Source organism: Crocuta crocuta, unplaced genomic scaffold, assembly GCF_008692635.1.
Source record: "Crocuta crocuta isolate KB4526 unplaced genomic scaffold, BGI_CrCroc_1.0 scaffold306, whole genome shotgun sequence".
Taxonomy (NCBI): Eukaryota; Metazoa; Chordata; class Mammalia; order Carnivora; family Hyaenidae; genus Crocuta; species Crocuta crocuta.
Window position 1 is genome coordinate 948,937 of NW_027529630.1, and position 17,123 is coordinate 966,059.

At 44.4% G+C, this 17,123-nt stretch overlaps 1 protein-coding gene across 5 annotated transcripts in view; it reads right to left on the bottom strand.

The window, feature by feature from the left end:
• NUMA1 (nuclear mitotic apparatus protein 1) overlaps positions 1–17,123 on the bottom strand; it is a 70,845-nt gene that overhangs the window by 21,105 nt on the left and 32,617 nt on the right. For all 5 annotated transcript variants that reach the window (XM_077762193.1, XM_077762192.1, XM_077762194.1 and 2 more), the window contains exons 2-4: positions 12,144–12,217; positions 5,691–5,776; positions 456–535 (exon numbers count right to left, since the gene is read on the bottom strand). In XM_077762193.1, the coding sequence (XP_077618319.1) occupies positions 456–535; positions 5,691–5,776; positions 12,144–12,185 (208 nt within the window). In that variant the 5' untranslated portion in view covers positions 12,186–12,217. The remainder of the gene's footprint in view (positions 1–455; positions 536–5,690; positions 5,777–12,143; positions 12,218–17,123) is intronic.

Genomic DNA, 17,123 nt, shown 5'->3' on the forward strand with positions numbered 1-17,123 from the left:
GTCATACAAGCTGTGAGTGAAAGAGCCAAGACCTCAACCTAAATCTGCCTCTGCCCCTACATCTATTGCCTAGGCAATTAATTCAGTTATCCAGGGGAAATGTTTTTCTTGCAAGGGAAGGATAACATGGATCCATCCCTCCCTCCAACTCCTTGCACAGGTGGAGGGTTGGGAGCCCAAGGTGATGAATCCCAAACACTGACCTCTGGCTCTACCTGGATCTCAGAAATGGGCTCTGGAACTGAAGGGACACTCTTCTTCCCTGATGGCATAAGCATCACCAGACCCAGGGAAACAGTTGTATTCATCTCTGTGGTACAGAGTCAGTAGCCTTGAGCCTCTGCTCCTCCAGACTCCTGTGAGCTGGTTCCTCCAGACTCCCAAAGTCCCGGGAGTTGAGGAAGCAGCTCCTTCTTAGGAGCTCCTTACCTTTTCTAGGTAAGAAAGGTGCTTACTTTGCAAAAAACTGCACACAAAGTCCAGTCTCTCTGGCACCGGCCGTTGCAGGATTTGCTGCCCCTCATCAGTGCCGTGGCTAGAAAAAGAACAAGTATCAGGATGAGAGTACTTAGCAATCCTTCCCTCCTTGCTACTCCATTCCATGCTACCTCCCCCTTCCTTCAGGCTTGGTCTGTACTGGAACTGGGAGACAACCAGACCAGATGCTGGCAGCAGGGGAGAAGATACCAAAGAGCCATTTGGTCAGAAGAAACTGTGTGGCGAGTGAGAAGTGGGAACTTGAGGCAGGAAGTCCTTTTAGAACAGATGGCACCTTGCCACCCTCTTCATGAATATGAAAAAGCTCTGTAGGAAGGGGGCCGAAAGGAGAGGACAAAGATGAGAAGATGAAGGGGAAGCTACGTTCAGTAGTCTGGAATGGCTCAACTGTAAAAGGTCAGGAAGCCTGGGAAACATGGCTAGAGTAAGACAGATGATGGAAAGGGAAAAACAAGTCCAAGAACTCAAAGAATAGGAGGGAATTCCCAAGAGTCTGAAGGGACAGGGCAAAATTCAACACAACAGACCAAAGGCTGAGATGGCTAAGGCCAAGGGACAACACCCAGGTGGCTGGGTATTGCAGCGCTGGTCTGTTTAACTGGAAGGGCAGGCTAAGTGCTGAGAGCTCTGGGGGAAGGGTGGCAGCAGGGGGAGCCCTCACGCAGCCCGGGCCCCTGGCACTCAGGCTAACTGCTAGGTCAATTTCACTGGAGAATAATAGCTCCACTAGGAATTAGAAAGCGGACATTTCTCCTTGGGCTTCTATGGCTAGAGATACTGATTAAAGGGGCCTTTTGTTCTTCAATCTCCAGGTTCTACTGAATCTCCAGGTTTCTCAGTCAACTTTCTGGAGGGCAAGGCAGGCCCTTGAGCCAGAGAACTTCACAGTGCCAGACATCTTGCAAAGCATAAGCACACCCAAGCCAAGACCACAAATGTACCTCCCTCTCTCTCCCACATGATTACAAAGCCTTCTTACAAGTGAACGCCCCCCGCCTCCCACGAAAAGCCATTTTCTGGATAGCTGGTGTGTGATTAGGGACTCCTACAAAGCCATGAGGAGATGCTAATCTCCCCCCAGACTCCTTCAAGAGCCATCTTCCCTACCCACCCACAATCCGGAACACTGTGACTCCTTGCCTCAGCAGAGAGCAATAATTTCTCTAATAGATAAAATTTCTCCAATAGATAAAAATAAAGAGGATTCTCAGGTTAAATGTTTGAGAAATGCTGGGTTAAACCAAACCGAGCATTTTCTAAAGAAGAGGATATAACATGAATTATTTCCTAAACCTATCTGACCATAAAACCTCTTTTTTCCCCCCACTAAGCCCCTAGGATAAGTAAATTTGCATGAAATAGGCTTTAAAAATGCTAGGCCTGTACAACTCAGCAATTGCACTACTAGGTATTTATCCAAGGGATACAGTTTATAGCAGCACTATTGACAATAGCCAAAGTATGGAAAGAGGCCAAATGTCTGTCAATGGATGAATGGATAAAGATATATATATCTATATGTACTATATATATATAATATATATATATAAAATATAGATATATATAATGGAGTATTACTCAGCAATCAAAAAGAACGAAATCTTGCCATTTGCAACTACGTGGATGGAACTAGATGGTACCATGCTAAGCCAAATTAGCTGGAGAAAGACAAATATCATATGACTTCACTCTTGAGGACTTTAAGATACAAAACAGATGAACCTAAGGGAAGGGAAGCAAAAATAATATAAAAACAGGGAGGGGGACAAAACATGAGACTCTTAAATACAGAGAACAGAGGGTTGCTAGAGGGGTTGTGGGAGGGGGATGGGCTAAATGGGCAAGGGGAATTAAGGAATCTACTCCTGAAATCACTGTTGCTCCATATGCTAACTTGGATGTAAATTAAAAAATAATTTTTTTAAAATGCTGGACCTGGAGTATTCCAGCCAATCCTTTAAAAGTGAGTTCAAGTCTTATCTGCAACCACTACTAGTCATGCCTCCCACCTCTCTCTCAGGACTTTCTGCAGCACTGATACAATAGCATCATTTACAAATGATGCTCTAACTGTGTGACCTGAAAGCTAGGATACAGGAGGTACTCAGTACATATGGGTTGACTGACAAATGAGGGATGCTTTGTAACAGGAAGAGCAAAGGTCAATGTCAGTAACATAAATGTCAGGGCTTTCGGTTTTCTGGCAAAAATGACTCTACTAAACTTTGCTATTCAAGTCTCACAGATATCACAGAGATGGGACAGCCTTTTTGCTTCAGGCTATTCTTAACACAGAACAGAAAGGGAAACTTGTTAAGAGAGGCTGACGCCAATGTATTTTCCCAGAGAGAAGGCCAAGTGGCCAGAGAACAAGACCTGTTCAATCCTTACAGCTGCTATCTGCCACCAACCCTGCCATCCTCTATGGCCTTCCCAGAGAACCAGCATCTGATTTAGGTTAGCAACAGTAGCAGCATCCACAATGAAAAAGCCAGAACACATTTACCAAGAACACATCTTTCTTCCCAAACGAGGCTGATTTGCATTGTCCTGGATCAGAGATGGAGATTAGGATTAACCTGGAATTTCAATGGCCCCTCCCCCTAGGGGGAGTGTGTGCACGCGTGCACACTCACTTGTTTTCTTCCTCCCTCCTCTCTCACCCTCCTTCTACCTCCACTCCTCCTAGTCATGCTCCAGAGTTGCATGCTCCAATAACTGAGCCAACCAGGTGCCCAAAAAAACAAACACACACAACAAAAACCATGCTGCAGCCTATTGTACTTTACAACACAAGGAATACTACACCTGGCTGCCCATCTTTTTGTGATGTTGAAATTAAACAGTAAGCTAGGTCTTGTCAGCCTAATGGTTTTACCAGCCACTGATGTTAACTGTCTCGATCTACCACTTCATTAGGGTTTGAAAAATAATTACTTTCATTAAGAATTGCAAAATGCTAACTTATAGGTGGTATATAATTCCACCTATGAAGAATCCGTGCAAAAACAAGAACACAACAAAAAACCCTTCAGCTAATCAAGGCTGGATCTAATTACCAGTTTACAGGCAACAAGGTGGGGGGGTGCGGAGAACAAACTGAGCGATACCATGATGATACAATTAATAAAATTCAGGGGCACCTGGGTGGCTCAGTCAGTTAAGCACCCAACTTTGGCTCAGGTCATGATCTAATGGTTCGTGGGTTCGAGCCCCGCATCAGGCTCTGTGCTGACAGTTCAGAACCTACAGCCTGCTTCAGATTCTGTGTCTCCCTCTCTCTGCCCCTCCCCTGCTCGCACTCTCTGTCTCTCTCTCAAAATTAAACAAACATTAAAAAAAATTTTTTTAAATAAAGAGTAAAATAAAATCCAGAACTGAGAAAATTCTACAGGATCAGGGGAAAAAAATAGGGTAAGGTATGGAGGTAGAAATAGTAGGAGAACAAGACTGGTAGGAAGAGATGAGCCCCTGATCAAAGTTCTTCAATACCAATGGTGGAGATTTTAGATTTCAACCTCCTGGTAATGAAGAATCCGTCCCTGAGGTCCACCAGCTGTGGGACACCCACAATAAAAGCAGGACTGGAGGAAGAAGGTTCCTGAGGTCACATGCCCTGGGACTATGCACAGATTAGAGCAGAACCAAGCCACGAGGGCTGGGTATCCAGACTGAAGTAGAGGCAGGGATGGGAGAAGTCTTCTAAAGGACAAACTGAGAGGAAGGTGACCGAGTAGAATCACTGCCAAGGAGAGGGAGGAATTTAAGATGTTGAAAGGTCCTGCCTAGGTAACTGGGAAAAAAAATGGTACTGTCTGTATCAAAATAAGAAAAGAGTGACCTCTTTCAGAGGCACTAAGGCAGGTGCTGATTAGAGCCACGGGGACTTTAAAAAAGACTTGTAAGACATCCCACCATCAACATACACTTTAAAAACTACATTCAAAAAATTAAAACCAAAAACCACTCTAGTAGAATCCATCTGTTCTAGGCTACTCAGCCCCACTAGACTTTACTGATGAAGAATAGCAACTACATTTTTGTTCACTTACTCAACAACCATTAATTAAAACCAAATCAGTGTACTGTCCTAAGCTAGGTGCAGAGGATCCCAATGAGAATCAGATCCAGTCCCTGCCTCTGACAAGCTCAGTTCTGCCTTCTCCCTATGAAGGGGTGGCCAAACTGCTTCACAGAGATGCTGAAGCCCCCACCCCAGTTCCTACCTGCTATGTGTAGAACACAAACACCTGCAGTCAAACTCCAGCCAATCCCTACCTGGGGTCTCCTGGTCTACCGTGCTTTCCTTTGAAAAAGGAGGGTCCTCTCCACTGTCCCCTCAATTCTCTATATTATGGCTGATCCCACTTCTGCCCACAGCACAGAGATGTGAAAGGTCAGTTCTGCCCTAACTCCTGAAGGCTGATGACAGAGGAAAAAGGAAAAACTATATGAGCCTAAACAAATAACTGTAGGTTACAGCTTGACCCAGCTTTGCTTGGTGCCAGAGAGGGAAGATACATCAGGGAGGCCCAGTCTGCTGATTCCCCAAATAACTGAGAGGTTCAAAGACGTAAAAGAAAAAGAAAAAAAAAAAGCTCACTAGAATCCTGGCTAGGGGACACCAAGGAGCTTATCAAATGCTAATCAATCTCACAAAGCAAGTTAATGAGGCAAGGGAAACCCCCAGAAATGCTATAATGGTTTAGAAAGGGGCAGATCAGTGCTGGGCTAACAAGTTTGAGATAAGATTTCTAGGTGCTGCTTATTTCCCTTAAGTACAAGAGCTTCCCCTTTCTTCCTCCTGGCCCTGTAGGCTGCCAAGAGGGCTTGTGAGGTAAGGATGAGCCAGAGCCATGAGAAGAGGGTATGGAAGACTCTGACACAAGTGGACAGGGAACCCCAGAGCAGACTCTTGAAATCCTGTGAAAGCACAGAGACTTGTAGGCTCTCCTGTGCGAGAAGAGTGAGGAAGCCGTGGGACGGGGCCAGAGCAACACCTCTCCCACAGACAGAGGGACTGGGCGATAAGCTCAGTGTGCTCCTGCGTTGGGGCCCCACGCTGGCAATTCTGCCCATGCTCTCTGGTCATGGCTGTCAGCAAGCAAAGGGAATAAATGAGGTCCCCAGCCCAACATTCAGCTTCATGTGGGACACATGGGAGGCTAGAGAGGGGTGTGGAGTATACTCACATGCCGTCAATGATCTTGAGGAAGACGCTGCAGTCCTGGAGCTGCAGCACGGCCTCCACAGGGCTTGCTACGTGCAGACTGTTCACCTGCGAAACAAAGGGGAGAGCCTGGTGACTCGGAGAGCACTGTGTTGGCTGCACTCCGCAGACTTCGCGATGAGTGCTCACAGCAGCAGCCGCAAACACGAAGAACAGCTGGTCCTCGGAGCTTTCACTTCAGCGAAGAGAAGGTGCTGCAGCCACTCACCCAGTAACAGCCGCCTCAGAGCTCTTCCTCTGGCTTCAACTAAATGAGAACTTAAATTCTAAGATACTCCAGCACTTGGGATATGATTTAACTATAACTAGGCATAAAATGGCTCTGGAAGGATACACAAGAAATTGTCCTGTACCACCAACTGCCTCTAGGGACAGGAACTTGATGGCTGGGGGGTCAGAAGTGGGTTAAAAGAAAGGCTTTTTTGTATTATTGCCCTTTGTATCTCTTGAATATTTACATCATAACCCTCTATATGTCAAATTTTCACATTACAGCCCTATCTCATGGACTTTGAAATAGCTATTCAAAACTTACATTAAATACTACATGTTTTATACACTACCACACAAATACAAAATTGTGTTATTAATGCATTTTTTAAAAATGTGTTTAACATTTATCTTTGAGAGGGGGGGGAGAGAGNAGAGAGAATGTGCACACACATAGGGGAGGGACATAAAGACAGGGAGACGCAGAATCCGAAGCAGGCTCCAGGTTCTGAGCTGTCAGCACAGAGCCTGAAGCAGGGTATGAACCCAGAACTGGTGAGAACATGACCTGAGCTGAAGTCGAACACTTAGCCGACTGAGCCAGCCAGGTGCCCGTTATTAACGCATTTTAAAAATTCTTCCCAGGGTACGGTACCTGGGTGGCTCAGTTGGTTAAGTGTCCAACTTCAGCTTGGGTCACGATCTCGCAGTTTGTGGGTTTGAGCCCTGTGTCAGGCTCTTTGCTGACAGCTCAGACCCTGTAGCCTGCTTCGGATTCTGTGTCTCCCTCTCTCTCTGCTCCTCTCCAGCTCATGCTCTGTCTGTCTCTCTCAAAAATAAATAAACCCTAAAAAAAAAATTCTTCACAGACATAAAACTTTGGCTGACACAGGGAGAAATGATGAGAGAACAAGATAACAAAGAAAAAATGAGGGAGGGAAAGAAGAGCTGGGAACCCCAGAGAAAAACTTGTCAATCCCGATTCAATTGCCTTTTTCTCTTCTTTGCCTTCAGGCAGACATCCACCTAAATCAGTCTTTACAACTAGAAAACTCACCAGCAGTCACCTGCAAATGAGTCAGGTACACAGGTTATTCAACAAGCATATACAGTCAACTTCTACAGGAAAACCTCAGAAATTCCAAAGGCATGAAGTTCAGAAGAAGCCTGGGCTGAACTTCACCTTTGTTACTACCACAGGAACAAAGGGTTTGCTAAGTCAGTCAATCACACAGGCAAGACTGAGGTAAGAGGGAACTTAGGCTGCTTATTAACAAGGTATTTTTAAGAACTTCAGCACAGTGGTTATTATATACAATGAGTAGTTTCTACTGTTTACAAATGTGCTCTTAAAAAGGTACTGGGGCTATGGGGTGCCTGGCTGGCTTAGTCAGAAGCACATGCTACTCTTGATCTCAGGGTCGTGAGTTCAAGCCCCATGCTGAGTGTAGAGATTACTCAGATAGACAGAGAGAAAGATAGGCAGATAAGTGAAGGAATGAATGAACTGGTACTGGGCTAGGAGCTCCCAGATAAAGATTTTGGGTGCAGCTCCTCCACTAACTTGCCAGGAACGTTTGTTATCAACTTAATTCTCTCTGTGCCTACTTTCTCACTTGCCAAATGGATGGAATTCCTACACTGTTTACTTTAAAGGACCAGTGTGGGTTCAAATGGAATTATGGATGCAAGAATACACTATAAAATGTTAAGTACTAAATGCAAAGCACTGTTATGATTAATAATATTAAAATAATGAAGTAGATATAGCAAAACTTTTACTTCTCAGTATTAAATTAGCTGACTGCACTCTAGAGAATCAAGAGTATTAAATAAAAAGAAACAATGACTCAGCCACAGAAATGGTACTAGTCATCTGGTTAAATACTTATCTGTTAAAAACAACTTCCAGGGGCACCTGGGTGGCCCAACTCTTGGTTTTGGCTCAGGTCATGAATCTGCACTTTGTGAGTTCGCACCCTGCGTCAGGCTCTTGCTGACAGTGCAGAGCCTGTGTGGAATTCTCTCTGTCCCTCTGCCCCTCTCCTGCTCTCTCTTTTGGTCTCTCTCTCTTAAAATAAACAAACTTAAAAACAAACAACTTCTAGGGGCACCTGAGTGGCTCAGTTGGTTAAGCATCCAAATTCAGCTCACATCATGATCTCACAGTTTGTGAGTTTGAGCCCTACATCAGGCTCTGTGCTCACAGCTCAGAGCCTGGAGCCTGCTTCAGATCGTGTTTCCCTCGCTCTCTGACCCTCCCCCATGGTCTCGCTCTCTCTCAAAAATAAATTTAAAAAATTAAAAAGAAACAACTTCTAAATGGATCTAAATTAAAATAGGCTAAAAGTAGGGTGCCTGGGTGGCTCAGTCGGCTGGGCATCCGACTAGGCTCAGGTCATGATCTCACATTCCGTGAGTTTGAGCCCCACGTTGGGCTCTGTGCTCACAGCTCAGAGCCAGGAGCCTGCTTGGGATTCTGTGTCTTCCTCCTCTCTCTCTGCCCTTCTCCCACTTGCACTCTCTCAAAAATAAACACACATTAAAAATAAATTAATTAATTAAATAGGCTGAAAGTTAAGGGAAAAAAAAGAGTGGAACATAAAATATGACGACTTCTGGGGGAGGGGGGAGATGGGCATGGAGGGGGCACTTGTGGGGATGAGCACTGGGTGTTATATGGAAACTAACTTTACAATAAACTATTTGTAAAAAAAAAAAAAATGATGACTTTTCTTTGAAGCCTTAAATATATTAATATATTTATACCATCTTGTGTGGGGAAAGGCTTAATCTAATTAGTCAGGAAAGGCAAGTATAAATTTTGGGGGAAGATTCTGAATATTCCAGGCCAAGGTCCTTTTCCACCAGCTGAAAATGAAGAGAGTGCCAAGACTCAAGCACCCAAAACCACCTCCTTTTAATACCTGCAATCTAAGGAAAGCATTCAAGAACTTTATCAGTAACAAGACTGAAAACTTAGACCAGTTAGCTGATTTAAAATCACTTAAGGAATCTGGATTCATCTCACACCAATTAAGTAAGAATCCAGCAACAGTTTATTTCATGGATATAAAAATGTATATTCTTCCTGTGCATTATTTTGCTCTCAAATGAGAAACTGTTGGAAAGCTGGGGCAGTGGAGAAGCTGTTTCATCTTTAGTCAGGATTTAAACACAAGAGTGAAGGCCAAGCTCACTAAACAACCTAAGAACTGCCTGTAAGGTTTTTAGGGTTACTTAAGGTTGTTGAATCTTAAAAAGTTCCCTATTCCCTATAACAATTCATTCAAATTCATTTTTACACAATAAATTACTGAAAACTTGGGGGGAAAACCCACTCATTCTAGTATTTTAATCCATGTATTTTTACTATTTTGAAGTATTTCTTTCTAGTCTTTTCTCCTACATTGTTTTTTGCTAAACCACAACTATAATTGTCACATGTGTGTGTTCTATGGCATTCTTCCCACTAATGTAACAAGCATAATTTGATGCTGCCACAGTATCATAAAATCCACGTTAGCTGCCTTTTTTTTTAATATATTTTTTTAGAGAGAAAGAAAGAGGGTATGTAAATGAACAAGGAGTAGAGAGAATCCAGGAAGGGGAGGGAGGGAGAGAGAGAGAGAGAGAGAGAGGGAGGGAGGGGGAGGGGGAGAGGGAGAGAGAGAGAGAAGTAGGGCTCTCCTAAGTGGGGTTTGTGCTCAGCTGAAGCCAGGCTCAAACTCAAGAACCAGAAGATCATGACCTGAGCCAGATGCTTAACGAATGACCCACCAGATGCCCTAACTTCTGTTTAAATTGAAAATTTCTATATAACTATATATTAACATTTTAATGCACGTTCATTTTGACTTTTGAAAAAAGTATGCAAGTATCTGCTGTTAAATAAGACTAAGCCTATGTCTGTTCTCTGTAATGGTAGTACTCACCATAAATCCAAGCCTAGGACCTAAATAAATAAACAAACTTATCAACTTAAAACAGTATGGCTAGGGGCGCTTGGGTGGCTCAGTCAGTTAAGCGACCGACTCTAGCTCAGGTCATGATCTCGCGGTTCGTGGGTTCGAGCCCCACATTGAGTTCTGTGTTGGCAGCTCAGAGCCTGGAGCCTGTTTCGGATTCTGTGTCTCCCTCCCTCTCTGCCTCTCCCCCACTCATGCTCATCTCTCTCTGTCTCAAAAATAAACAAACTATAAGAAAAAAAATTTTTTTAAAAAAACAATGTGGCTAGGGGCACCTGGTTGGCGCAGCTGGTTAAGCCTCCGACCTTAGCTCAGGTCATGATCTCACAACTGGTTGAGTTTGAGCTCTGCAATGGGTTCTGTGCTGACAGCTCAGAGCCTGGAGCCTGCTTCAGATTCTGTCTCCCTCTCTCTCTGCCCCTCCCTGCTGAACTTCTGCCTCTCTATCTCTCTCAAAAATAAACAAACATTAAAAAAAATAAAATAAAAAAATAAAACAATATGGCTAAAGGATCCCCCAATATTCAGTTAATCTACTGAACTAGAGACACAGCTCACAACCAGCCCCTTCTTGGGGATGAGGGGAGGAAGAGGAAGAGACAATGTCTCTAACATGGATATAAAACACTGAGCTCTCCTCTTCTCCCCAGTCGTGGTATGTGGTGCTGTTTCTCACCATGTCTTCCCACAAGACTTTCAGTATCAAGCGATTCCTGGCCAAGAAACAAAAGCAGTATCGTCCTATTCCCCAGTGGATTCAGTAAAGGCGGTACTGGAGAAGACTGACGCTGGGTCTTTAAGGGATCATATATGAGATGGCACACGTTATGCTGCCTGAAAGTCATGTGTTCTTTTTCCATCACCTCCTATTTCATCAACTCCCTACTACCTGAACAGTAGATCTATCAGGAAAATGACTTTCCTCTGTTATTATGCTTTTGCACCAGTAGGCTGGTTCAGTAATAAACATGTGAGACCTGACTGAAAAATTAATACTGAAATAATATAAATATAAAATATGTAAAATATAAATATAAAAATACCCATTTAAACTATACAACTAAAATTCACATTTCAGAAACTGAAGACTAAGAATGTATTTTTTTTTTTAAAGTACATTTCACATCCAGCACAAAGCCCAACATGGGGCTTGAACTCGTAACCCTAGATCAAGACCTGAGCTGAGATCAAGAGTCAGACACCTAACCGACTAAGCCACCCAGGCGCCCCTGTTCATTCTATAAACACATTTCCTGACTAGAAATTTAATAGCAATTAAAGACAGCATTTTATTAAACCCACCCTTCTTGGAAATTAAAAATTCATGTCCTTCAAAATATTCTTTAATTTTTTTTTTTAGATTGACTTTTTAATTGGCCCTATTTGATCAGTAGTCAGGGTGACTACTAAAATATCCTGTACCAACCATATAGCATGCACTGACAATATTTTAAGTACCAAGAATTATTATTTATTCAGATACTGTGCTTAATGCTTTTTACAAACATTATCTCATTATCCTCATAATAACCCCATGATGTATTTTATTTCCATTTTTAAATTATGGTGCTGAGACGCTAAGTAACTTGTCCTGGGTCACACAAACGGAGTGATGATCAGCGTGCTGATTCTATGTCAGGCTGTCTGACTCCAAGGCTCATAGTTGTCATCACTACACTCTGGGGCCTCTTGTGTTTCTCTGTAGCTTTATGTTCCCAGTATTCAGTATTACTCCTTCATTTGACATTGTTTGTCTTGGACAGAAAACATATGAAAAGACTTAGCACAAGGATTTAAGTAATCAAGAAGGTTAACAGGAAAACAATGGAAGCAGACAGAAACATGGTAAAGAAAGCAAGAAGAACCTTGCCCTACCTTGCCTTTCAAGACCAAAGTCCTGCATGTTACTGAAGTTCAGCATAAACCTTCTAGTTAGGAAAATGCACAGGAAGCAAATGAAGATGGGTCTCTATGCCGTGCCACAGGCAACTGTCCATAACCAAAGAAATATATACTTCTCCTAAGATGTATACAGATGCTCAGAAGAAGCAGAGTTACGGATCACTCAGCAGCAGCACCATCAAAAATAATAAAGTTAAAAACTAAGGGGAAAGGCAACAGAAAACTGTATTTCCTTAATATGGAGATGAGAAGACTTTACATAGCCCTGGCTCCCTCTCACACCCCTCCAAACTTCCTGGAAAAGTTCGGAACAAAAAGAGAGGAAGACTACTCACCCAAGAGAGGAGTGCCGCTGCCCGGGTGGCATGGAGTGTCATTTTGGTGACACTAAACAGTCACCCCAATGCACCTGAAAACGAAGAGAAGAAGAGCAATTAATTATATCAGATAGCCATGATGAACGATGAAGGGGGAGTGGTTCAATTTACCGGCTCTGAATATTTAAATAAATCTCTCTTCACTCAGCACTTAATCTACCAAGGCACCATGGGAATTTTTAGAAAGCTCAAAGTAAACATTAAAATTACTTTATGGGCGCCTGGGTGGCTCAGTCAGTTGAGTATCCAACTTCAGCTCAGGTCATGGTCTCACGGCTCATGGGGTTTGAGCCCTGTGTCAGGCTCTGTGCTGACAGCTCAGAACCTGGAGCTGCTTTGGATCTGTGTCTCCCTCTTTCTCTGCCCCTCCCTCACTTGCTCTCTTTCTCTCTCAAAAATAAACATTTAAAAAATTTAAAATGAAACATAAAACAAACATGGTTTTTTAGACAGGCATGGGTCTGAATGGTGATTCCATGTGACCTTGGTCTTATGTCCCTGGACAAGTAGCATAACTTCTTTAGGTCTCAGTTTCCTCTCTACAAAACAGGATTTGCAGGGGACCTGGGTGGCTCAGTCAGTTGAGCATCCGACTTCGGCTCACGTCATGATCTCACGGTTTATGGGTTTGAGCTCCACGTCGGGCTCTGTGCTGACAGCTAGCTCAGAGCCTGGAGCCTGTTTCAGATNAAACACCTCTCTGCTTCAAGACCAAGCAGATAACGCAAACAGCACAGTGCCTGGTATATGGTAGGTATATAATAAATGATCGCTCATCTAAGCAGATATGTTGATTTCTGGCTTGTTCTGCAGGTACCCAAAATCTATCTAACAACTCCTTAAAGAGAAACCTCTCCAAATTCTGGATTTTTATATCTCCCACAGAAATGTCAAAGACATGGTTCAAATGAGGGACTGGATTATGCCAGATCCAATTCTGGCAGAGATCTCATGGGACATTTAATGAAAGATTAGGTACTTGTCCTGGTATTCTTACTCCCAATTTCTCTTCCCATTGAGAATCAGCCATCTGCCTGCCAACCTGCCCAAGAGACCACAGATCTGGTGCCTAAATATTCTTCAACACCTCCCGCAGCTCCCACAAACCACGGGGGCAATCATTCCCACCCTCCACTTCATGTCACAGGTACTAGGTCTGTCACTATTCCATGAAGAACAAGAGTGGTTAAGAGTCAAGAGTGGTTAAGAGTCACATCACCTATAACTTCCCCACATATTAGTATCTCCAAGGTGTGGGTTCTATAGAACCAACATTTGCTAGGCACCTTCTGTATTAATTTGTTGGGACTCCATTCTTGTCCATAAGGTGCTCACTGTATAGTAGGGAAAAGACATACATAAATCTGATGGTAATCCATTCCTGTCATTTCTTAGTCCTTCCTATGCAAGTGCTTATCAAACAAGCAAAAATGTTATTTTCTTAGTCCATACATATGGTCATCCTGTGCTGGAAGCCACGTGGGAAATGGGAGACGATGGCATGGTCCCTGCCTCTGAGGAGCTTACAGGAGGGTGAGGAGTAAAATTAAACATACATGAGGCATTAAATAATAGAAAATAATTAAATGCTAAATATAACTAAATGTTAATTATAATCAAGTGCTTCCTAACCCCACAAAACCCAACAAGATTCCACCTGTCATACCAACGTCAGTCCTGGAAATGAAGCCAATTCACCTGGGTTTTGGTAAGAGCCAAGTGAAGTGGTTCAGGGAGGCATCAGGAGGGCAGAAAAGCTAAAGGGCTTATGTGTTCCTCAGTCTTGGATGATTTTCATCCAGCGTGGCCTATCCATCAGCACTGAATGCCTAGTGCCCTGGGGTCAGGCAAGCATGAAGACAGATGGTCTCGACTACTGCACTGCAGAAAGACTCTCCTAGTGGTTGGAGAGTTAGAGGGACCATGCCTGTCCCTTCTGGTGAAGGCAGCAATGCCATGTTCTATAAGTCTAAGCTATTCAGGAACAAGGGAATGAGGCCCAGATCACCTCCTCCTCATCCTCACTGTTGCCTCTAGGCTTGCTATCCTTATGAAGAGATCCAAAATTTCAGCCAGAAATTTTATTTGCAACCAGAGGTAGATCTTGCCCCCCGAGAGATTTCCACAGCTGTGCTTGCTAAAAATGACCTAAGGTTTAACCAACCTCTTCCCTTCATCTCAGAGGCAAAACATACAACCCTTTGTCCTTCTTGGGGAAGCCTGTCTAAAACTAGTTCCACTGCTCAGGAAAACTGGTATCAAGGCCAAATGCCTTCTTCTGGGCTCCCCAGGCAAGGAAACAGGAAGAATCCAATAGTCAACATGAGGCAATCCAGAATGACCTTGTCAGCTCAAAGCCTGTAAAGAAGCACTTTTCCAGATACAGGACACTGGGCTGGAAGCTGTTAGGACAGTCAACCACTCACTTTTCTGGGTAACAACGAATGACTGAAGCCAGTGGCACGGCTAGTCTTTGGACTGTGACTGCAGCTTTAAGCAGGCCTTGGCTTAGAACCCGAGGGCTCCCAGCCAAAGCACCATCCTCCCCACCCTCCCCCTGAAATCTGAGGCAAGCCCCACCCAGAACACTGGGTGATGGTCATGGTGATGGAAAAACAGATCCCCGCAATTATAACTCAGAGCCATTTCACAAAAGGATCTGCTAAGATCCACCTCAACTTGATCAGGTACCACTCACCCACAATCCCTAAATAACCAACCAACCAACCAACCAACCAACCAACCAACCAACCAACCCCATGAAGGCAAGCCTTCTCAAGGCATCTTCAGAATTCCCAAATACTCATTTATGTGAAAAGAAGAACCCCCAGAATCCCAAACAGAGGCTTCACAGAACTGATAAGGTGACCTCTCTTCCTTGAGTTCAAGAAGGAACCAAGACACAAGACACAGAAGCAGCTGCCTTACAAACTTAAGGCCTTGCATCCTCTTTACATTTTCAAAACTGATATTATGTAAATTCCCACATCAGGACCAATCCCCACATTTACAGGAACCCCTCTGTTTCTAGAAAAGATATATCAAGACAAGGAAAGTGACACTCAAAGATGCACAGCCACCTGGTCTACACCCTCTCTGGGTCTTAAAGAGTTAAAACCTAGCCATGGGTTTCCTACCAGGGCTGAAGCTAATGCAAACCACCTGCAAGGACCAGGACCAGAGGGTCGGGTTGCTAAGCTCTGGGGTCTGTTGTAGAAAAGCTTCAGTTCCAAGGGTTTAACCAAGTGATGGGTCAAAGGCCAGAGGGTCTGAGTTGTGTTGTGGCAGCACTGCTCTCCTTAGCCCACGCCCCAGCCAGCTCCTTTTGAGACCATCTCTTAGCCACTTACTGCCTGCCGGAACACCGGAACACTGGCCCTACCTCAAGATAACACCAAAGTGACCTTTGGTCCCAGAAATCTACAAAATTGTACTGATCATAAGCCCCTGCCTCCACTGAATGCTCATTCTCTTACGTGATAGCTCTCACTCCCTGAATTTCTCGGCCCATATCCCCCACAAACTCCCGCCTCAAGGTGTCCTTCTCCAAACTCCACCACCCCCCAATCCCACATTTCCAAAGGCTCACAGGCTCAGAGCTCACAAGGGAAATGTCTGGGGCACCTGGGTGGTTCAGTCAGTTAGGCATCTCACTCTTGGTCTCAGCTCAGGTCTTGATCTAAGGGTCGTGAGTTCAAGCCCTGCACTGGACTCCACACTGGGCGTGGAGCCTATTTAAAAAAAAAAAAAAATAAGGACTCCTGGATGGCTCAGTTGGTTAGGCATTTTTCTCTTCATTTCAGCTCAGGTCATGATCTCATGATCTCAAAGTTTGGGAGTTCAAGCCCCACACGGGGCTCTGCGCTGACTGATGGTGCAGAGCCTGCTTGGAATTCTGTCTCCCTCTCTATCTCTGCCTCCCCCTCCACTCCCCTCACGTTCTCTTTTTTTTTCTTTTTTAAATTTTTTTTAATGTTTTATTTATTTCTAGGAGAGAGAGAGAGAGACAGTATGAGCAGGGGAGGGTCAGAGAGAGAGGGAGACACTGAATCTGAAACAGGATCCAGGCTCCAAGCTGTCAGCACAGAGCCCAACGCGGGGCTCGAACCCACGAACCACAAGATCATGACCTAAGCGAAAGTCGGACGCTTAACCGACTGAGCCACCCAGGCACCCCTACTCACGTTCTCTTTCACTTTCTCAAAAGTAATGAACATTTATTAAAAAATAAATAAAGGAAATGTCCGTCCCATCTCTAAGCCCATGTTCAATGGCAAGATTTGCCACTACTTACCCTGACAGCCTGCCTACAGCCATAAGAATTCTATGCTCTGTACACCTTTCTGAAAGATTCTCTACCATAAAGTAACCCCCACAACCAAAGAGCAAACACCCTGACCCTGTGGGTGGTCCTCCTCCTCTGATTCTGGGAGGAATAGGTCAGGAGGCATGGGCAAGCAAGCACCCAGACTTCAGTTGGTAGTTACCCCAGAGGGGCCCAGCAAAGGCCAAGCTATGTCGCCATCAGCTAATTCATCATAAAGAAAAGAATAGGAAATATCTTGCTGGTGCATCTCTGGGCTTGGGAGAATGTAAAAGGCTGAAAAACCAGCAGCTCCAAGAGAAGCCCAGGTGGAAAAAATACAATCCTTTTCAACTCCTGAGGAGTCCGGGATAGGCTGTCCTGTATAACACCAAAGGTTTTCTCTGCACCCCTGAGATCAGGGCAAACCAGCTTGCTAGGCGTCCCCTTTTAGGGGACCCACTCTGGACCCAGGCCTCCCCCTCCTCACACAGACCAACCCTTCTATGTAGCCTAGAATTTGGCCCAAAGCTCTGGTGAAGAGCAAGAGAAAGAATGCAAAGGAAACCAAGATTTCCCTGGTTTCTTCAAAAGTGGCTTACTGATACCTGCCCACCCCCCCCCCCCCCCCCCCC